The 18628-nt window shown below is 46.6% G+C and overlaps 1 protein-coding gene across 2 annotated transcripts in view; it reads left to right on the plus strand.

Moving 5' to 3' along the window:
• The window catches only part of KATNIP (katanin interacting protein), a 196099-nt gene that overhangs the window by 20162 nt on the left and 157309 nt on the right, over positions 1-18628 (plus strand). For both annotated transcript variants that reach the window (XM_072836272.1, XM_072836271.1), the window contains exon 2: positions 1691-1746. In XM_072836272.1, coding sequence (XP_072692373.1) covers positions 1691-1746 — 56 coding nt within the window. The remainder of the gene's footprint in view (positions 1-1690; positions 1747-18628) is intronic.

Raw genomic sequence — 18628 nt, forward strand, 5'->3', positions numbered from 1 at the left:
CTGCCTATGTCTCTGCCTCTCTCTCTCTCTCTGTGACTATCATAAATAAATAAAAATTTAAAAAAAATTTTAGAGGAGTTTTAGGTTCATAGCAAAGTTGGGTAGAAAGTACAGAGTGTTCTCATACACCCCCTGTCTGCACACACATACAGCCTCCCCCCACTGTTGGCATCGAGCACCTCAGTGGTATATTAAGTGGGTGTCTGTGGAATACAAGGGCAGGTAAGCAGTCAGTCTCAGATCACTTTGTTCTGCCTTGGCATTCTCTGGTCTGGTAGTCTGTCCCCCAGGGCAGGTGGCTGCTGACAGCATCAAAATTCACGCATGGAGATAGCCCTGCTCTAGCCCTCTGCCTTCTCTGTCTTTCCAACTAATTTCAAATTCCTGGAGCTGGGGTTCCAATTGACTGTGGTTGGGTCAGGTATTCATCCCCAGGGCATCATACTGAGATTGGGGTTCTGTACAGTCATGGCTGCCAGGGGACTCCCCTCTGAGGACAGGAAGGAGAGTAAGAAAGAAGAAGGCAGTTTAGGGTGTCCTTATAAGCTGAGCAGATAACCCAAAAGACATCTACTATACCATGATACTGTATAATCCAGGGTCTCCTATAAATTTTCCCTCTGCCTTTTTTCCAAATCCTTTATTAATATTGGCCCCAAATTTCTGGCCATTGCCAGAGGTTCATCTTTGGACCTTTGCTCTTCCCCTTAGTCTCACTTTCTTAGAGTGTTATCCTTTGACTTGTACTTCATCACCAGCTATGAGGTCCCCTACCCCCCCGTCCTCCAAACCTGTGTAGACCTACCACAAGTGGCCACATCCAGAGACAAATGTCTTTCCTCTGAGACTGGGTCCCCACTTCTTACCTCTCATAAATAATCACTAAGCCTTTTTGCTCCTGCTTTGGAGTACTCTTGGCTAATAGGACATGTGGTACTGATTTTCTCACAAATAGCCACCCTCTGGATAATTTGGAAGACACATTGACAATGCACAGCGGTTCGCATTTTACATTTTAACACCAAGGCAATCCATTAATTTTCCATCAAGGAATCCTTTTATAATGGACACTTTCATAAAAGTTGTGAAAACTGCATTTGGAACAGCATATTTAAACCCTATGATGTTGAGCTGTTGAATTTATATGTACTTTCAAATGTTAGTCTTCCAGTTTTCTAAGAAAAGCAGCATTCTCTCTGAAATTGCCCGTTATATGGGAAATGCAGGTGATTACTGCTAATTCACATCTGTACTATCACCTAGGTGGCGAGTTTGGGGGTTTGGTGAAGCGCATTGGTATGCACTCATCAAAGGTTATGTGTATGTGCACAGTGGAAGGCATTTTTGTGGAAGGCATTTTATATAATTCCAAACAATTTAATAAAAATGTAATTCGACTGGGAAATCTACAGCTGGCCCTTGCAGAGTGCAGATAATGTTCCAGATTAAAGAGCTGAGGCTTTGTTCATTACAGTCAAATAACGTAAGTGTGTGAATTACCATTTCCTTGCCGTTGGTCTATTTCAAGAGTATGCCATTTTCCCACTATAATAATAGACTACATTTTCTTAAAATCATTTGATTATGATTGGTCCCGTCTATTCAGTTTGCAAATAAAAGGCTTTTGCAGTGATAAACTAGCTGTTTTAAAATAGCCTTAATCTCTGGTTCTGCTTTTGAACCGCTACAGGTCAGACTCTGCGAAAGGGTGACAGAAGCCGCTCGTGCTCGCGGGAGAAAAAGGAGGTAAATGTGGTCACTGGTGAAGGTGGGTGGGAAGCATCTGTGTTTGAAAGGACCTGAGGGAGCATGCTGGTGAGTAAGGATTCCTGGATTTCCTGCTTGGGTCTCTCTGAGTTTCAGGCTTGAATCCTGGACCAAATGAGAGGTGACACCTAGAATTCTCAACCAAAGTGTCACTCGTAGTAACAGTCTCTTACGAAGTGGATCAGTTAGCTTTGTCTGCGTAACAAATCAAACCCACATTTCAGTGATGTGAAACAACGGCTGTGCATTTAGTTCGTGATTCTGTGAGTTGTCAGTTTGGGCTAGGCAGTTCTGCTGATTTCAGCTGGACTTAGGCATTTGCAGTGAGCCACTGTGTCACCTTGGGGATGGCTGATATCAGTAGTGTGTTTTGGCTCTCTTTCAGTGCTTTCTCGTCTACCAGCAAGCCAGCCAGCTTTGTTCATATGGGGGTTCAGGGAGTCAAGAACATGAAGAGGGGAAGCTGCAGGAACTCTCAAGTCCTGGGCTTGGAACCAGCATGGTGTCACTTTTCCCACTTTGTTTTCTTTAAAGCAAGTCACATGGTCAGGCCAGATTGAAGGGGTGGGAATAGGCCTCACCTCTGGATGGGAAATCTACAAATATTGTGGCCATTCTTGAAACCCGCAGCACTGAGCCCACCTGCTCTGTACTTGGCATAAGGGATGAGAGAGACAGCCCTGATCTCAGGGTGTGCTTGGTGAAGATGGAAGGGATGTGCAACAGGATCATTATAATGCCATGTGAGAAGGACAAAGAGAGTGGAATTTCAATACAGAAAAGGGGTCTCCTGACTCTGCCAGTGGTCTCCAGAAAGGCATGCAGCAAAGCCTCTAAAAGAACAAGCAGCAGTTTTTTGGGCCAAGTAAAGAGCATAGTCAAAGTCCGAGAAAAACAGAAGGTTGCAAGATTACTGAGCCGGAGGGTACAAAGTGGAAGCAAGGACCCCGAGGTTATCACAGGGCCCTTGGATCAAGTCTCAAGCTCATAGGAGTCTGGATTTGAGTCTTAGGTTGTGGCAGATGGGTGTAGGGGTACCAGGGTGTGAAGGCATGTGACTCATCATAAGTATGGACCAATGTTGAAATTCATCAGCTCTTACCTGCTGCATCCTCAGAGTTGGCCTCACCTCAGCCAACTGAGGCAGGTCAAGGTTGGACCACGAAGGACCTCCTGCAGTAGCTGTCATCCTGCCCCCTCTTGTCTCCTTTCTCCTCTGTAGCCAGAATAGCCAGTGTGGGTTTTCTTCTTATTTAAGCATCCTACCTGGTTCGCAGGCTGGGACTTTGGTGCTGCTTGAAAACATCTAAATGTCAGCCCTGATGGCCATTCTAGAAACTGAAGCAGGGTGGGTTCTGTTGCTCCTTCCTGGTAGGAACATTTTTCTGGAAGCAGGAGCAGGCGTGCCTATCTCCCACAAGGTCCTTCCAGGGACTTGGAGGGTAGAGGAGCCAGAACAGGAGTGAGCACAGGCCCACAGGCTCCTGGCCTCCTTTAGGGAAGTGACCTAGGGTGGGGACCAACCCCTACACCCCTCCATCCCCCCAGCCAGAAATGAACTGTTTCAACCTAACAGAGGCTTTCAGTCACAGAGTAACATCATCACATTTATCCACATTAAGAGATTTGCTAGGAATCAACAGAGCAGGGCAGCAGGTAACTAGTTGAGATACTCGTTTCCACCTCTCTCTTTCTCCTTGGCAACAAGACTCCCTAATTGCTGCTTTCCTGGCTACTCCCATCATGCCAGTTGCCCGAGAGCATTTCAGATCACTCCTCTTCTGCAAAGTGCTTGAAATGAGAAAAAAACAGAGCAGAGATATTTATCACAATATCTAACTTTCACCCCGAAAGATATTTAAAATGGTTTTAGGCCTTTCTGAAAAAGAGGGTTCTGACTCTCCTAACAGGGCTTTTGTTTGGTTAGAAAAACAAGAGAAAGAAACAAAGAGCAAGCTACTAGAATGCTCATCTTGATATATTATAACATGCTTTTCCTGCCCTCCTCCTCCTCCCACATCCCTCCCCCATCACCTGCAAAATTGTACTTGCTGACACTCTGTGCCTTACACAAGATGCCAGGTATAGATCAGACTCTGTCACCATGAAAGGCAAGGAGAAGACAAGCTGTTTGGAACAAGCAGACAGGGAGGTGCATCATGTTGCTTCGGTAGTGAGGTGTCATAGACTTGCTCACCCAATGGCAGGTGAACATGCTGTTTCCTTCCTGGGTCGGGACTGGGTACCCGTCTGTGTGGTCATGGCACAACATGGCGAAGTGAGGAGGGGAGGCTGTTCTCAACGAGCTCATCAGGCCAAATTCAAGCCAAAGATGTTTTATTTGGCCTAGACTCTTATTATATTTTTTTGAAAATTAGATGCCTGCATTTACGACTTTCACATAAAAATGCCCACTTCTGGCTTCTTTGATAAAATGGAGAAGAGCATTCTTCTCTAAGGGAAGAGCAGAGGCCTTATTCAATAAGGCAACACTAGGGAATGGCTGGTGTTGAGGTAGGCACCCCGCTCTCTGTGGGGTCCTCCATTCAGCCATCCCCTGCCCTCCACACACAGCTACCCAGTAGCAAACAGGTACCAGCAACCATATTGTGGCAGCCCCGTGCCGAGTGCTGTGTGTCAGCAGTCACAAACACTGTTGCACACTAGAATAACCCAGGAGCTTTTTTTTTTTTTTAAGATTTTATTTATTTATTCCTGAGAGATACAGAGAGAGAGAGAGGCAGAGACACAGGCAGAGGTTGAAGCAGGCTCCAGGCAGGGAACCTGACATGGGACTCGATCCAGGGTCTCCAGGATCACGCCCTGGGCCGAAGGCAGCGCTAAACCGCTGAGCCCCCGGGCTGCCCCCCAGGAGCTTTTTAAATACCCCAAAGTTTAGGCCTCTTTCCAAACCAGTTAAATCAGAATCTCTGGGGGTGGGGCCCAGGCTTCAAAATTTTATAACCACCTCCTAACCACAGGTGAAAGCCAGTGCTTGGTCTGTGTTAAGTAACTCTTGTCCTCGTCCTTTCCTGAGTACTGCATGCCTGTATGGCCCCAAAACACCCCAGTTCTCAAAGCCCTCCCACAGATACACATAAAACCCCAACAGGTGCCAGAGGAGGGAGAGCAGGCTTCCTGGAAGAGGCAGCTTGAACCCCGAGGTCTTGGAAGGGCTACAGTCTTTGCAGAAACATGCATCTAATGGCTAGCTGGAAGCCAATAGATACTTTTCTCCGTTTAGCTAGGTAAAAATATTCTCGGCCTTGTCTCTAACAAGTATTCATGGTTTCTGCCTGTGGAGATTATATAGTGTTTATGGCCCTTGGTCATGAATTATTAATGATTTTGAAATTGTGGTCATTGTAGTTTACTCAAAAATCATTAGGAAATAAATTTATCACACAGTGCTCAAAAAAAGTAGAAAAGAAAATCACGAAGGAGGGAAAAAAAGTCTTTATTCATCAGCTCCCCAGCACCGTGGGGCTCATGGGCATGGCACTGGAGACACATCCTATGACACAGAGCCACAGGGGCCCCAAGAAAATGAATTAGTTCCCACAATGCATTCCTCCTGTCTCAGACAGATCCCAGTCATATGACCTTGGATGATTCTCTTGACTCCTCATACCGCCTTTTGAGATTTTTGTTTACTGGGCAGTAATGTGTTAAAGTACCCTGCACGATGCCAGACCTGTAGTAAGCATTCCATAAATATTCGTTGTTATGGTATTTTAATCATTTCTTAGCATGTCTAATATTTAGCAGAGAGATATTCATGTCCTTGGACAGAGAAGGTGCACAATTATATTTCTTACTGAAGGGGTCTCCCTTGCTCCAGCTGGACTTTGGGCTGATTCCAGCCTTCCAATCTCCTGGCTGTGTGCCCTCAGGCAGGTGGGCCCAGGCAGGCTAGATCCAGTGCCCCTACTCTGAAGCAGTCTGAGAGTCTCCTGTGATAATGCCCTGCTGCCTTTTGCAGCTGATTGGAGATTCTGAAAAATGCTCTTAACAGCACACTCATCGGCTGAGCTCACTTTGTAAAGGACTGCAAAAGTCATTTAACTCAACCACCTAGAAAATGTTAAGCTTTCCCTCTGCATGCAGGTACAAGCGTATGCACACACTGCATGCTTACACATACACACACATGCACAAGCACTTCCTGCTACTAAGCAAAGCCACTCAGTGCAAGGACTAGAGACTCCTTCCATCTTTGCCACATGGCAAGAGGAACTGGATCTCAGGAGAACACAGTGAAGGAGAGAGTCCAGGAATTAGGCTGCTTCCGGGGATGGGGAATGCTGGATGACCCTCTCTTTGGACCATCACAGACATGCCACTCTGCCCCTCTGGTCTATGCACCTGTCATTGTCTTGATGCTCTTCCCTATCCTTCCTTCTCCCTCCCCTTCCCTACCTTCCTTCTCCCAGTTCAGACACAGAAAGAGAGTCTGATTGACCTGGTAATCAATACCAAAGGGTATTCAGGGGACACAGTGCTCTTGATTTCAGCCCCATCAGATGCCCTCTCAAGAAGCAACCACAGTAAGCAATGGCTTGTGTGTCCTTCCAGAAATCCTTCCATAGCTGTGCAACTATGCAGAGCATATCTGTCCTTCCCTGTCCCAATGATAGCACAGCAACACATGCTGCTTTTTTTCTTGAATTTTTTTTTTATTTAATAACGTGTCTTGGAGAGCATTCCATAGCAGGACATGTGCACAGACCTCGTCCATTCCTCTTTATGGCTGTACAGTGCTCCATTGTGAATGCACAGAAACACGGTCCTTTCTTTGAAACCTTTAGGGCCAAAGGTATTTCACTGTTTTAGAATTTAGAAAGTAATACCATCCCAGTATGGCCTAGAACAACACCCTATAATCAAACATATTAATGTTATCTGCAGGGAAACATAAATATTCATACTAACCAGGATAGATAAAGGCTGTAAGTTTCATATTAGTTCTGATCCGGTTTTATACCAAATAAATGCGTGTAAGGGAGTGTGGACCTGTCCATAGATATATCACTGTCCCTGGTTGACAACCTTCTAGGCTACTAAGAGAATTTGCTGCTTTAAGAGTACTTTATCTTATTTTATTTTAAGATTTTTTTTTTATTATTCATAAGAGACACAGAGAGAGAGAGGCAGAGACATAGGCAGAGAGAAAAGCAGGCTCCCCGTGGGGAGCCTGATGCAGGACTCAATCCCAGGATGCCGGGATCATGCCCTGAGCCAAAGGCAGACAATCACTAAGCCACCCAGGTGTCCCTGTAAAAGTACTTTAAAGAATACCCTAGAGCAGACCTCTTTGTGCACAGGTCCAGAAATTGCCAAAGGTTAAATTCTTAAAAGTAGGATGACTGACTCAAAGGGTATGCACTTTTTATTTTTATTTTATTTTATTTTAATTCATAGAGACAGAGAGAGAGAGAGGCAGAGACACAGGCAGAGGGAGAAGCAGGCACCATACAGAGAGCCCGACGTGGGACTCGATCCCGGGTCTCCAGGATCATGCCCTGGGCTGCAGGCGGCGCTAAACTGCTGCGCCACCGGGGCTGCCCGGTATGCACTTTTTAAAACTGGTCATTTCCATTTTGTCTCCCAACAGCATAAGAGAGGCAGTGCTTTTTGTTCTAGGCTACCTGGTAGCATACTGGCCAGATTGATGTGTGGCTGCCCACACCAGGACCATTTGATGGCCACCCCTGCATGCTCTCTAGTCCGCTTTCCTTAGCAGGGAGTAGGAGCAGGGCAGCTGTCCTGAGAAGGATTTGGAGGCATGTCTAGCACCTTGATTTCTGAAAGCCATCTGTCCCAGGCCCTTGGCTCTCAGCACCTTGTCTGGCTGGTTGCAGCAGCACCAATGGGACTGGTGACTTGTCCTGTAAGTTTCAGACTCTACTAGCCACATAGTCTGCAGACCCTTCTTCCTCATTTCAAGTCCCAGTGTTCTGGGCCACTTCAGCCTTCTGGGGAATCGGGTGCCAACCCTTCCATCATATTTATAGATTTCAACCCCTTTGTTTAAAAATTTTAAAAATAAAAAAAAAAATGAAGCAGGCAGGGGGGAGAAAAAACAATTCAAGTTGAGAGTCCTGTGTTACAAGAGCCTGTCCAATTTGACGGCTGATGTTCCAAATCCACACTTTTCCCGAAACGAAAGCTTTACGTTCACATTTCTGGGCAGAGAAGGACTAAATCCATTTTCTAGCCAAGTGCATTCCCAGTTATGAAGTTACAGCTGTCAGGCTTTCTGTCTCTTGAGGGCTTGGTTTCTGTAGGTCCGGGAATTTTGAAGTGGGAGGCCGTCAGGACATCGACAACTTCTGATCACTCCAGAGCAAACAAGTCACGTGGTGGGGTTAGAAGCCACTCAGCAAAGTAGTGGAGTCTGAGAACCCTGGAAGCAAACAGCCTGATTCCTAGTGGAGCCCCATCACTCAGGCCAGTTGCCTATTCTGCCTGTGACTTGATCTCCTAAAGAGTAGGGATCATAGAGAGCCTGCCTCAGAAGGTCGTGGGAAGAATTCAGTGATTCAATACATGTCAAGTGCTTGCAGGGGTGCCTGGCCACCTACGAGGAGCTCAATAAATGTTGTATCCTGTAATTTAGGACTGGCAGGGGCAGAGCAGCCTGTTGAGAAAGCTAATCCCTTCAGAGTCAGAGGTGGATGAGAGTTCTGGCCACAGAAAAGTGAGCTACAATTGGGCCAGTGTTCCTCACCCCTTTGGGGTGATGGAAACTCATCACACCCAAAGGCCAGCCTACCGTGAGACCCCTGCAATCAGGCCAGGAGCCACAGGAGATGTGTCCGCAGACCTGGTGCCAGGAACCCACGTTTGACAGCAAGGCCAAGACGAAAGCCTCAGAAAGCAAAGAGAATCAATTTCTGATAAAATGCCAGGAAGGAGATTGACGTGTCGGAAACCTTCCTGGTATCAGCTTAGCTTCCAGCACAAGATTAAACTCTAGGAAAAACCCATCAGAGAGCCGCAATTTGTGACCAGAGAGAGATAATGTTGACAGCTTCCCCTTCCCAGGTCTGTTTTGGATAAACAATGTGCCCTTCAACAGAGCTTCATCAGAGTTTTCTCCATTTCCAGATCTGAGGCATGAAATTGCCTTGAAAGTGTCTCCTTTTTCCTCCCAACCCCCAAATTCACTTTTGTAGAATACAGAATGTTGGTTAGAAAACAGAATGATACTGTCTAAGAGAAGGAGCTTCCTGCGAATTCCTCTTGAAAGGTATGTCTGCAGGGGGAGGAAGGGCCTATCAGAATGTAAGAGCTATCCCTTCAGTCTGTGGATCCCTCTGGAAGAGCAGGACAAGGGCCATGACAGTGGTAGGCCATGTGGGCTCCAGCCACCACTGCTGACCATGGGCACACTTCCTGTCCCCTCACTGGGCCTCCATTTCCTCTGCGTCCCCCAGTCTGACAAGAGCCATCCATCTGTGACATCCATTTCCTTAGGGTTCACAGGCTGTCTCTTGGACTCCCCTCCTCAAACTAGCTTCATCTAGAAAGGGAATTTGTTGCCTCACCTAGCCAAAAAGTTCTGGGCGCGGCTGAATGCAGTCATGCTCATTCAGTCCCTCTAGACTCATCCATGACAGGACTTTCCCCAGCAGGCTGTTGCATCTCAGAGCAAGCTAGCTGCCAGCAGCCCCAGGCTGGAGGGCACTTGGGGGAAAGGCACAGGCGCTGGAGCCAGACAGCCTGGGGTTGAATCCCAGTTCCTCACTTACCAAGTGCGTATCTGCCTGTGGGCCTTCATATGTAGAATGGGTATACTGGTGGTGCCCACCTTATCGGGTCATCGGGGGTGCTCTGAGCGGTGCCTGGCATGTAGTATACCCAGAAAAAGTGACAAGTGCTTTATCCACTCCTTTCCTTCCTATAATTACTATAATTATTTCAACAACTGTAGCTAGAGAGAGCAATGTGCGACGCATTGCCAGCCCAGGGTTTTATACCACTCCAGTGACGGGGATCGGGGTGGGGTTGGGTTGACCCCATGTGAAGCACATGCTGAGGAAGGGGTGTTTTCCCAAAGGATAATCAGGATCCTGTTACCAGAAGACAGGGAGGTGGGGAAGGCTAGACAGCAGGCAGAAGGCAGCGGCTGTCCAGCACACGGCCATCTCGCACTGGGGACAGTGGGGCTGACAGTAGTGCAGTTGTTAAATCCCCATGAGATCTCGTGAGGCGAGCAACATTTTCCTCCTCTTGTAAGTGAGGGACCTGGGCTCTCAGCAAAGAGGCAAGCTGTCCCAGCCACCGCAGCAAGTCCAGGGCCACGCTGATCCTCCATATTCTGTGCATCGTGAAAAGTGGCAAGTGCATGCCTCACCCCAGAGGGACCTCAGGCAAGTTCTGTGACCATCCCAGGGTCGTGGGGCAGCGCCCACAGGTCCAAGGGTTGAGGGTATTTGATCCATCTGGGCTGCACAAGAGCAAGTCCTGACTGCCTTGCTGCAAATGGCCCAACCCACACAGTACTGGGGCCTCATTGACAGCTTGGGAAGCACTTAGTTGCCCAAAACACTCACTTTGGAAATGTCTCTTATGGCTGTGGCCTCTGCTGTGTCACCAATGACAGGCTTCCTAATGTCTTCGTCCAGAGGCATACATTGGGTGCAGTTGGCACAGCAACTCGGCTGCATGTGGCTGTTACCTTTTCTTGGCCATCTTGGAAATGAGGCCCCAAGAGCAAGGATCAGTTTCTTTATCTGTAAAATGGGCATCTTCGGTACTTCCTCCCAAGTTTGAGGCCTCAGGGAGGTTAAGAGAGATGAACACACCAACTGGCTCTCTTACAGGTCACTTTCCCTCTTCTCCCCATGGACCCTATCGCTGGCAGAGTTATCCGGAGGACTACATCCATCCTCCTGGGGTCACAGGAAAGCGAATAGGAAGGCAGGGGCAATGACAGCCAGATCATGCCAAGCTGAGATAGATCTGATATTCTCTGCATCCCCAAATGCAGTTAATGACAGCTGGAGCCCAATCAGAGGTCAATAAAAAGAGTAGTGCCCTTCCCTGCCCCCACTATATGATTCAGCACAAAACTGTAAAGTATCAGGAAATTCATCGAGGCTCTCCACTTGTTTTCTGTTTCTTTTTTTGATGTAGAAACCTAAACTCTTTCTTTTTACTTTTACTAAAGATTTTTAAATTTTATTTCATTTGAGCAAGAGAGAGCATAAGCATGGGGAGGAGCAGAGGGAGAGGAAGAAGCAGACTCCCCACTGAGCAAGGAACTTGATGTGGGCTGGATCCCAGGACCCTGGGATCATGACCTGAGCTGAAAGCAGATGGTTAACCTGTTAAGCCCTGAGGCATCCTGAAACCTAAACTCTTCCAAAAAAAATTATTTGGGCTGCTCTTGCTTTGCCGATGCCCTGGAAGATGGCACAAGAGAGATAGAATGGCAGGAATAGTCAAGGACAGGGCAGGGCTCTAGCTCAGACTTGCCGGGGCTTGCATCCTGGCTCTAGCTGTGTGGCCTATAGCAAGTTATATTCTTTCGTTATATATTTCCGTGTCTCAATTTCCCCATCTGCAGAATGGAACTGAAAAGGGAGTACCTCAACACGGGGTTGCTGAGCGAAGTAGAGAATAGTGCTTGTGAAGTACTTGGAACCATAGCTGCACCTGCTGTTCAGGTGTGCGTGGCCCATCCTGGCGTCCTATCCATCTGTGCCACCAGGAGGGGGAGCACCAGAGGTGGGGCTGGTGCAGTCCACATTGGCAGGCACCCACCCGGGTCGGGCCTGCATTAGACATTTACCATCTCTTTCTGATTCCAGAACTAATGGATGCTAACTGTAGTGAAATTAGAAAATACAGAAAGGTACACCAATCTGTCATTGTCCTACCACTTAGATAATCTCCATCACTTGCTCCCATGTTTCCTTCTGGCTTTTTTGTGCACAGCTACCTGTATTTCAGAATTAGGGTCATGCTACTAGACAATTAGAAAACGCCTACTTCCATTCTTCTTTTCGCTTTTTATTTATTGAGATGTAACTTATGTATAATGAAGTGGATGATCTTAAGTACATAGTTTTAAGAATTTATACAACTGCATATGCATGTGTTGGCACTACTCCCATCAAAAGATAGAACATTCCTAGCTCCCCAGGAGACAACTTCATGCCAACTTCTTGTTCATACACCTCTCCAAGGGTATTATCTACATCCACTGTCTTGACTCGTAGAAAAGTTTTGCCTGTATTTAATTTTATATAAATGGAATCACAGAGTAAGTACTTATTTTATGTTTTATTGGTTTTCTTTTGAAGATTTTTACTTATTTATTTGAAGGAGAAAGAGAGAGAGCACATGAGCAGGGAGGAACAGCCATGAGAGAGGGAGAAGCAGGCTCCCTGCTGAGCAGGGAACCTGACACGGGGCTCCATCCCAGGACGCTGGGATCATAACCTGAGCTGGAGGCAGACGCTTAACAGACTGAACCACCCAGGCGCCCCAGGTTTCTTGTAAACATATCTGTGAGAGGGGTGCCTGGGTCACGTAGTTAGGTGTCTGACTTGGTTTGGGCTCAGGTCATGATCTCAGAGTTGTGAGATTGAGCCCCTCATCTTTTTTTTTTTTTTTTTTTTTAAAGATTTTATTTATTTATTCATGAGAGAGGGAGAGGCAGGCTCCATGCGGGGAGCCCGACGTGGGACTCGATTCCGGGTCTCCAGGATCACACCCCGGGCTGAAGGCAGCGCTAAACCGCTGAGCCACCTGGGCTGCCCTCGAGCCCCTCATCTGGCTCCATGCTCAGCACTGTCTGCTTAAGACTCTCTGTCCCTCTGCCCCTCCCTAAAATAAATAAATAAGCCTTTTAAAAACAAAAAACACTTGTGAGATTCATCTGTCTTTAAGAGTATCAGTAGTTTGTTCCTTATTGCTGTGGTATAGACCTTCAGTTCTTTTATTAGAAGAATTAAATTGCAAAACAATTCGGGTTCATTGTTGTCATTTTAAAAATTCCAAGTTTAGGCATTGAATAAAAATTCCCCTTGAAATTTACCCCAATATCATTCTTCTCCCTGGAAATAACCAGTTCTCAGTGAGATGTTCATCTTTCTGGACCTCATTCTGTTTGTACAATTCTGTTCATTGTTTCCATTGGGAGTGAATTTGGCTGCACATAACAGAAAACCCAGCTAATAATGGCCTAAGTTGGGGCTCAGCAAGCTTTTTCTGTAAAAGGTCAGATAATACATGTTGTAGGCTTCACAGGCCACACTGTCTGTCTCTATCATAACTACTCAGCTCTGTCATTATAGTGCGAAGGCAGCCGTATCAAATATGTAAATGAGTGGGTGTGGCTGTGTTCCAGTAAAACTATCTGCAAAGATAGGTGGCAAGCCAGATTTGGCCTATAGGCTGTAATTGGCTGACCCTTGGCTTAACAGAAGGGATTTGTTTGGCTCCAGTGGCAAGAAATCTGGAAATAGCCTCATAAGAAAAACCTAAATATTTGAGAATGCCTGCAAACTTGCAAATAGTGGGTATTAACAGTCTTTTATATTTTTGCCAATATTCTTGGTCCCTATTCCTGCATTTTGGGTAAATGCCTCTCTCTGATCTTTCAGCTCAGTGATTTTATCTGTATCTGTATCTGTTTCTAGGCTGCTCTTCACTGTCTTTTGATCTTTTTATTTAGATGATTAAATCTTTTCCTCGTGATTTCTAATTAATTCCTCTCCATACTAGGTTATTCTTGTCTGATGGAGACAATGTCCCCTGTTATCCCTCTAAGAATATTAAATATACTTAAAATACTCTGTTTGCATCATTATCCCTGTCTTTGGTTGTTGTTCCTTCTGTTAGTTGAGTTGGCCTGTCTCTTTCGTGGTGTGAGTTTTCCTGGAATGTTTTGTGATTGGTGCATGTGTGCTTCTGTGTTCTGTGAGCTCCTGTTTTCTTTGTGGAGGCCTTTCTTCCTTCCTTCCTTCCTCCCTTCTTTGACAGAGAGTGTGAGCTGACAGGGAGGGGCACAGGGAGAGAGAGAATCTCAAGTAGGCTCTACCCCCAGTGTGGAGTCCAGTGCAGGGCTCAATCTCACAACCCTGAGATCCTGATCTGAGCTAAAATTAAGAGTCAGATACCCAACCAGCTGAGCCACCTGGGTGCCCCTGGATGCATTTCTTTTTAGCCGCCAGTGATCATGTCAAAGGGGTGGAGCTTGCTGCAAGAAGTGTGGAGGTAATAGTTTGTCTTCTGAGCACAGGATCTTCCATTTCCTTCTGGTTATATCCTGCTTTTCTATCCCAGAGAACCCTGCCCCCCTCCAGGCACATATCCTCCAAGCTAGGTGGAGCACAGAGCTACCTGTTAGTACCCCCAACAGGAGTTTGCAATCTGTGTCTTTGAACCTTGACTTTGAGGCCTCTCCTTTTCCTGGAGAATGTGTTGCCTCTGGGTTTGGAGCAACCCAAGACTGCCTTCTCTTTTTATAACAGACCTTCCCAGCTTTTCATTTGGCCCATATTTCTTTTCATTAATCCAGTTCTGTTTGCCATCCCATTCTCAGGGATGTCTTGACATTTTTAATCTACCAGGAGCACCCCTCCTCATTTTCCCATGCTCTTATGGACTTTATTAAAGGGTGGCTCTTCTGTGGGTTTGGCCAGGAGAGGCTGATGTGTGTACTTGCCCTTGGTCTTCCTAACTCGATTCAATCTCAGGGTGACTCCTTGTTATAGTTCTCGCCTTCCTGGCCACTTCCATCTGAACGGGTTCATATTTCTCAAAAAACACACTGTACTGGAACCAAACTGAACATTCCAACAGTGAACCAATCCATGTAGAATATAGGGATGGCATGTGCTTGCTAATAAAAACTGGGTTCAGATACTAACTCTGCTCTCTACTCTATGGGCACATCCATTCAATTCTTTAAGCTTTAGCCTCCTCACCTATCAAATGGGACTAATGATTATAATACCTACCTCACAGATTCACAAGACTATCAGCTGAAATAGTACATCAAGAGTTTAACATGGGACCTGCCACACAGTAGGTGCTGAAACATACTAGTTCCCTTCCTCTTTCTCTGACAAAACTTCTAAGACACTCATTGTGTGCGCTGTGGCAGTGGTAGTTGTTGGCAGCCACACCACAGTTAGCTCATACTGAGCACATTAGCTAAAAGCTCTGTCTTTGTCTCATGAGCTTTCCTTAAGCCAGACTTCTCTCCTAGTGCCTCTCCTTGTATAGGACCTTTACCTTGGCTATGATGCATTCTATCAAGCTGTTCCTGATCCATCTTTAGCCTGTAGAAATTGATCTGAATGCAGATTCCATCATCCAGCTTATCCCGTGTGCCTCCCATCTGAATGTCATCTGCAGACTTAATAAACAGGCTTCAATGGCCATATCTAGCCATTGATAAAATTATGGCTTGGGATAGGACCAAGGACAAAACCTCATGGCATGCCACCCTTCAGGGGAAGAGTAATTTAGATGACTGTGCAAAGTTGATTAATTTGTCCAGTTCCTGGAATCCTATGTCCTTGTGGCTTGATTATAATAATATTAGCATCCATGTACTGGGTCTTATTTGCCACAGGCCAGGCACTGAGGTAAGTGCTTTTCATATATTTTTATTTTCTATAACAAGTCTGCAGGGTAGTATTTGCATTACCTAGGACTTGGTTTAAAAAAAACAAACAAACAAACAAACAATAACTTCAATCTAGCTTTAGCAGAAGAAGGACTATATTACTTCATTACAAGACTCTACAGTGTAGAGGTGCTTGGGTGGCTCAGTCAGTTGGGTGGCCAATTCTTGATTTCAGTTCAGAGCATGATCTCGAGGTTCTGGAATTGAGCCCCATGTCAAGCTCTGTGCCCAGTAGGGTGTGTGCTTGAGGATTCTTTCCCTCCCTCTCCATCTGCCCCCTCTTCCTGCTTGCCCACACGTGTGTACTCTCTCTCTCTCTAAAGTGAATAAATAAATCTTTAAAAAAAAAAAAAAAGACTCTACAGTGTGGGTGCTTCACAGAAGCCAAGGGCAGGAATGAACCTTGTGTTAAGAATGGTGAACCAGAGCTTATGACTTCTAGGGTCCCAGAAAATCCTCTCTATGGTTCTTATCTTTGTGTCAGCATCTGTCATTCTTCTCACTTGGTACAAACCAGCTTTCTCTTTCACGGTCCACCTGGCAGAAAGTAGTCCCACAAGCAACACCTGAGTTTGCTCCTTTCAAGACAGCTTCCAGATCTTCCCTGAACATGTGAATCCCAATTCCCCCAGGATTAGGGGCCTGCCCGGATCGGGTGCCTGCTCCTGGTCCAGCTACCTCCAGTTAGCAATGGGGTAGTAGTGTCCAGATGCGGCCTGTAGGAGTCTCAGTGCTGTAACCTGTGGCCACAGTACAGGCAATGTCCAGAATCCCCCTGCACACTTTACAAGTGAGAGACCCAAAGTCACACAGCTGGTAAGTAGAGAGGACAGGACTTGACCCTGGTTTTGTCTGATGCTCAAGCTTATGTCAATATAACATGCTTCTTATTCTGGGCCACATTGTCCCAGGGCGGCCTCTGTGGTGGGGTCAGTAAGAGCTGACCATGGTCTCAGGCCAGAGAGCTCAAGGGCCACCTTGTGCCATCACCATGGTCCAGCCCCAGCTCGGGGCTCTGAGATTCCTTGGCTTGTTGATTTGCCTGTTTAGTGATTCAGCAGATGCCATTACAGAACTCACAACTTTGTGGAGGGACCTGATCCTTAAGAGTATAACTACAGTCTTTGGAGTCTGGTAAAGCTAGATTCAAATTCTGGTGTTTCACTTTTCTACTGGTGACTCTCTGTGCCTCAGTTTCCATAACTGTAAAGTGGAGGTTATGCAAATACCTGCTTTATTAGTTGTTAAAACGATTCAGTGAGATAATACATATAAACTCCATGTGGTCAGCATAGAGTAATTGGTTCTATAAATGGTAGCAGTTTATCAACTCTGGACCAGGGAGAAGGTACAGGAGTCCAGAGGAGAAAGCCTGTACCTGAGCCAACAGGGCAGCGATGGGGGCCGTGGGCTGGCCAGGGTTTCAGGGAGGAAAGGACATCGGAGCTGGAACAGTGAATGGACAGGAGGATTGGAGTAACTGGCAAAGAAGAACAACTGCAAACACATGAGCATATACAGGAGCTTGAAGGACCAGCGAGTAAGTAGTTCATTGTGAGAGAAGCAAAGAATAGGTACTTTGAGCAAAGGGGGGGTGACTGAGGCCCCAGAGAGAAAACTTTGTTTACACCTTCATATATTGACTTAACAAATATTTGTCAAGTACCTGCTATGTCCCAGGCACTGTCCTGGGTCCCCTCAGTTCTGCAGTGAAGAAGTAGATACACATCTGTGGAGCTTGTGTCCTGGTGGCTAGAGGTAGACACTGAACAAATGAATAAGTGAGACAGGAAGGGTATCAGAGAAAAAACAAAGCAGGGAAGGGGGTGGGGAGTGCTGGGCATGGGGGATGGGAGGGGGTCCTCAGGAGGACCTTCCTGAGAAGGGATCAGAGTCTAAAGGATGTTGGCCAGGGGGTGAGGAGCTAGGACAAAAGTCCTGAGGGTGGAGACTGTGTGGCCCAGTTGGGTGGGGGGGATCAGGGGCAGGGAGGTAGGAGGTGAGAGGCAAGGACACAGGGGTAAATGCTGGGTCTTACAGGGCCTGGTGGCCATTTATAAGGACTTGGGTTTTTGTCTGAGTGAGGAGGGAGCCACAGGAGCATTTTGAGCAGGAGAAGGTCAGAACTAAACAGATTTTAGCAGGATGTGTGTAGAGAATAGACTCTGGGGCAGGGGCCTAAGCTGGAGATGGCTGAGGGCTACAGCAGAATCCCCCGTGGAGGTGATGATGGCTGTGATCGGGGACAGTGGAGGTATAGAGAAAGCGCTGGATCCTGAGCACTCTGAAGGGAGAGCCAGGTGGGCTTGCTGTTGGACTGGCTCTGGGTGGGAGGGAAGGAGAGGGATCGAGAATGGCTTTTAAGGTTCTGAGTACCCAGAAAAAAAGATTCATTAATTCCTGAAGCAGGAAGGGGTGGGAACAGCTTTTAGGGGGAAGACCAGGAATTCAGCTTAAAACCTGTCAAGACCTCGAGCAGGCAACTGGATATGAAAATCTGGAATTCAAAGGGAAAGCCATGTCAAGCTTCATCTATCTAGACTGTGAAACCATTGATTTTTTTTTTTTTTTTTTTTTTTGAGAGAGAGAGCAAGGGTTAGTGGGGTTGGGAAGATGGGTTGGGGGAGGCTGGGGAGGCATACACAGAAAGAATTGTAAGCAGGCTCTATGCTTAGCATGGAGCCAAACAGCAGGAGTGGATCTCTGGACCCTGAGATCATGACCTGAACTAAAATCAAGAGTCAGAGGTTGGGGCACCTGGGTGGCTCAGTGGTTGAGCATCTGCCTTTGGCTCAGGTCGTGATCCTGGGGTCCTAGAATCCAGTTCCCTGAGGGGAACCTGCCTCTCCTTCTGCCTATGTCCCTGCCTCTCTCTCTCTCTCTCTCTCTCTCTGTCTCTCATGAATAAACTCATAAAAAAAAAAAGAGTCAGAGGCCTAACTGACTGAGCCACCCAGGCGCCTCTTTTTTTTTTTTTTTTTTCTTTTTTGAGAAGGGAAGTAGGATGGGTGGAGGTCATTAGTTACACAAGTAATACATGAAAACAACTTCCTTGAGAAAATTATTTTCAAGCCTCTAGATAAGGCTTAAAATCCCTTTTGCCAATTCCCACTCCTCCCAAATCCCAGTCTCCCCCTCTGTTGTAACTGTTGTTGGGAGCATGCACCCTTCCAGACCTTTCTCTGGGCCTCCATATACCCAAGTGTATCT

Source organism: Canis lupus, chromosome 8 (assembly GCF_048164855.1).
Source record: "Canis lupus baileyi chromosome 8, mCanLup2.hap1, whole genome shotgun sequence".
In the NCBI taxonomy this organism is placed as follows: domain Eukaryota; kingdom Metazoa; phylum Chordata; class Mammalia; order Carnivora; family Canidae; genus Canis; species Canis lupus.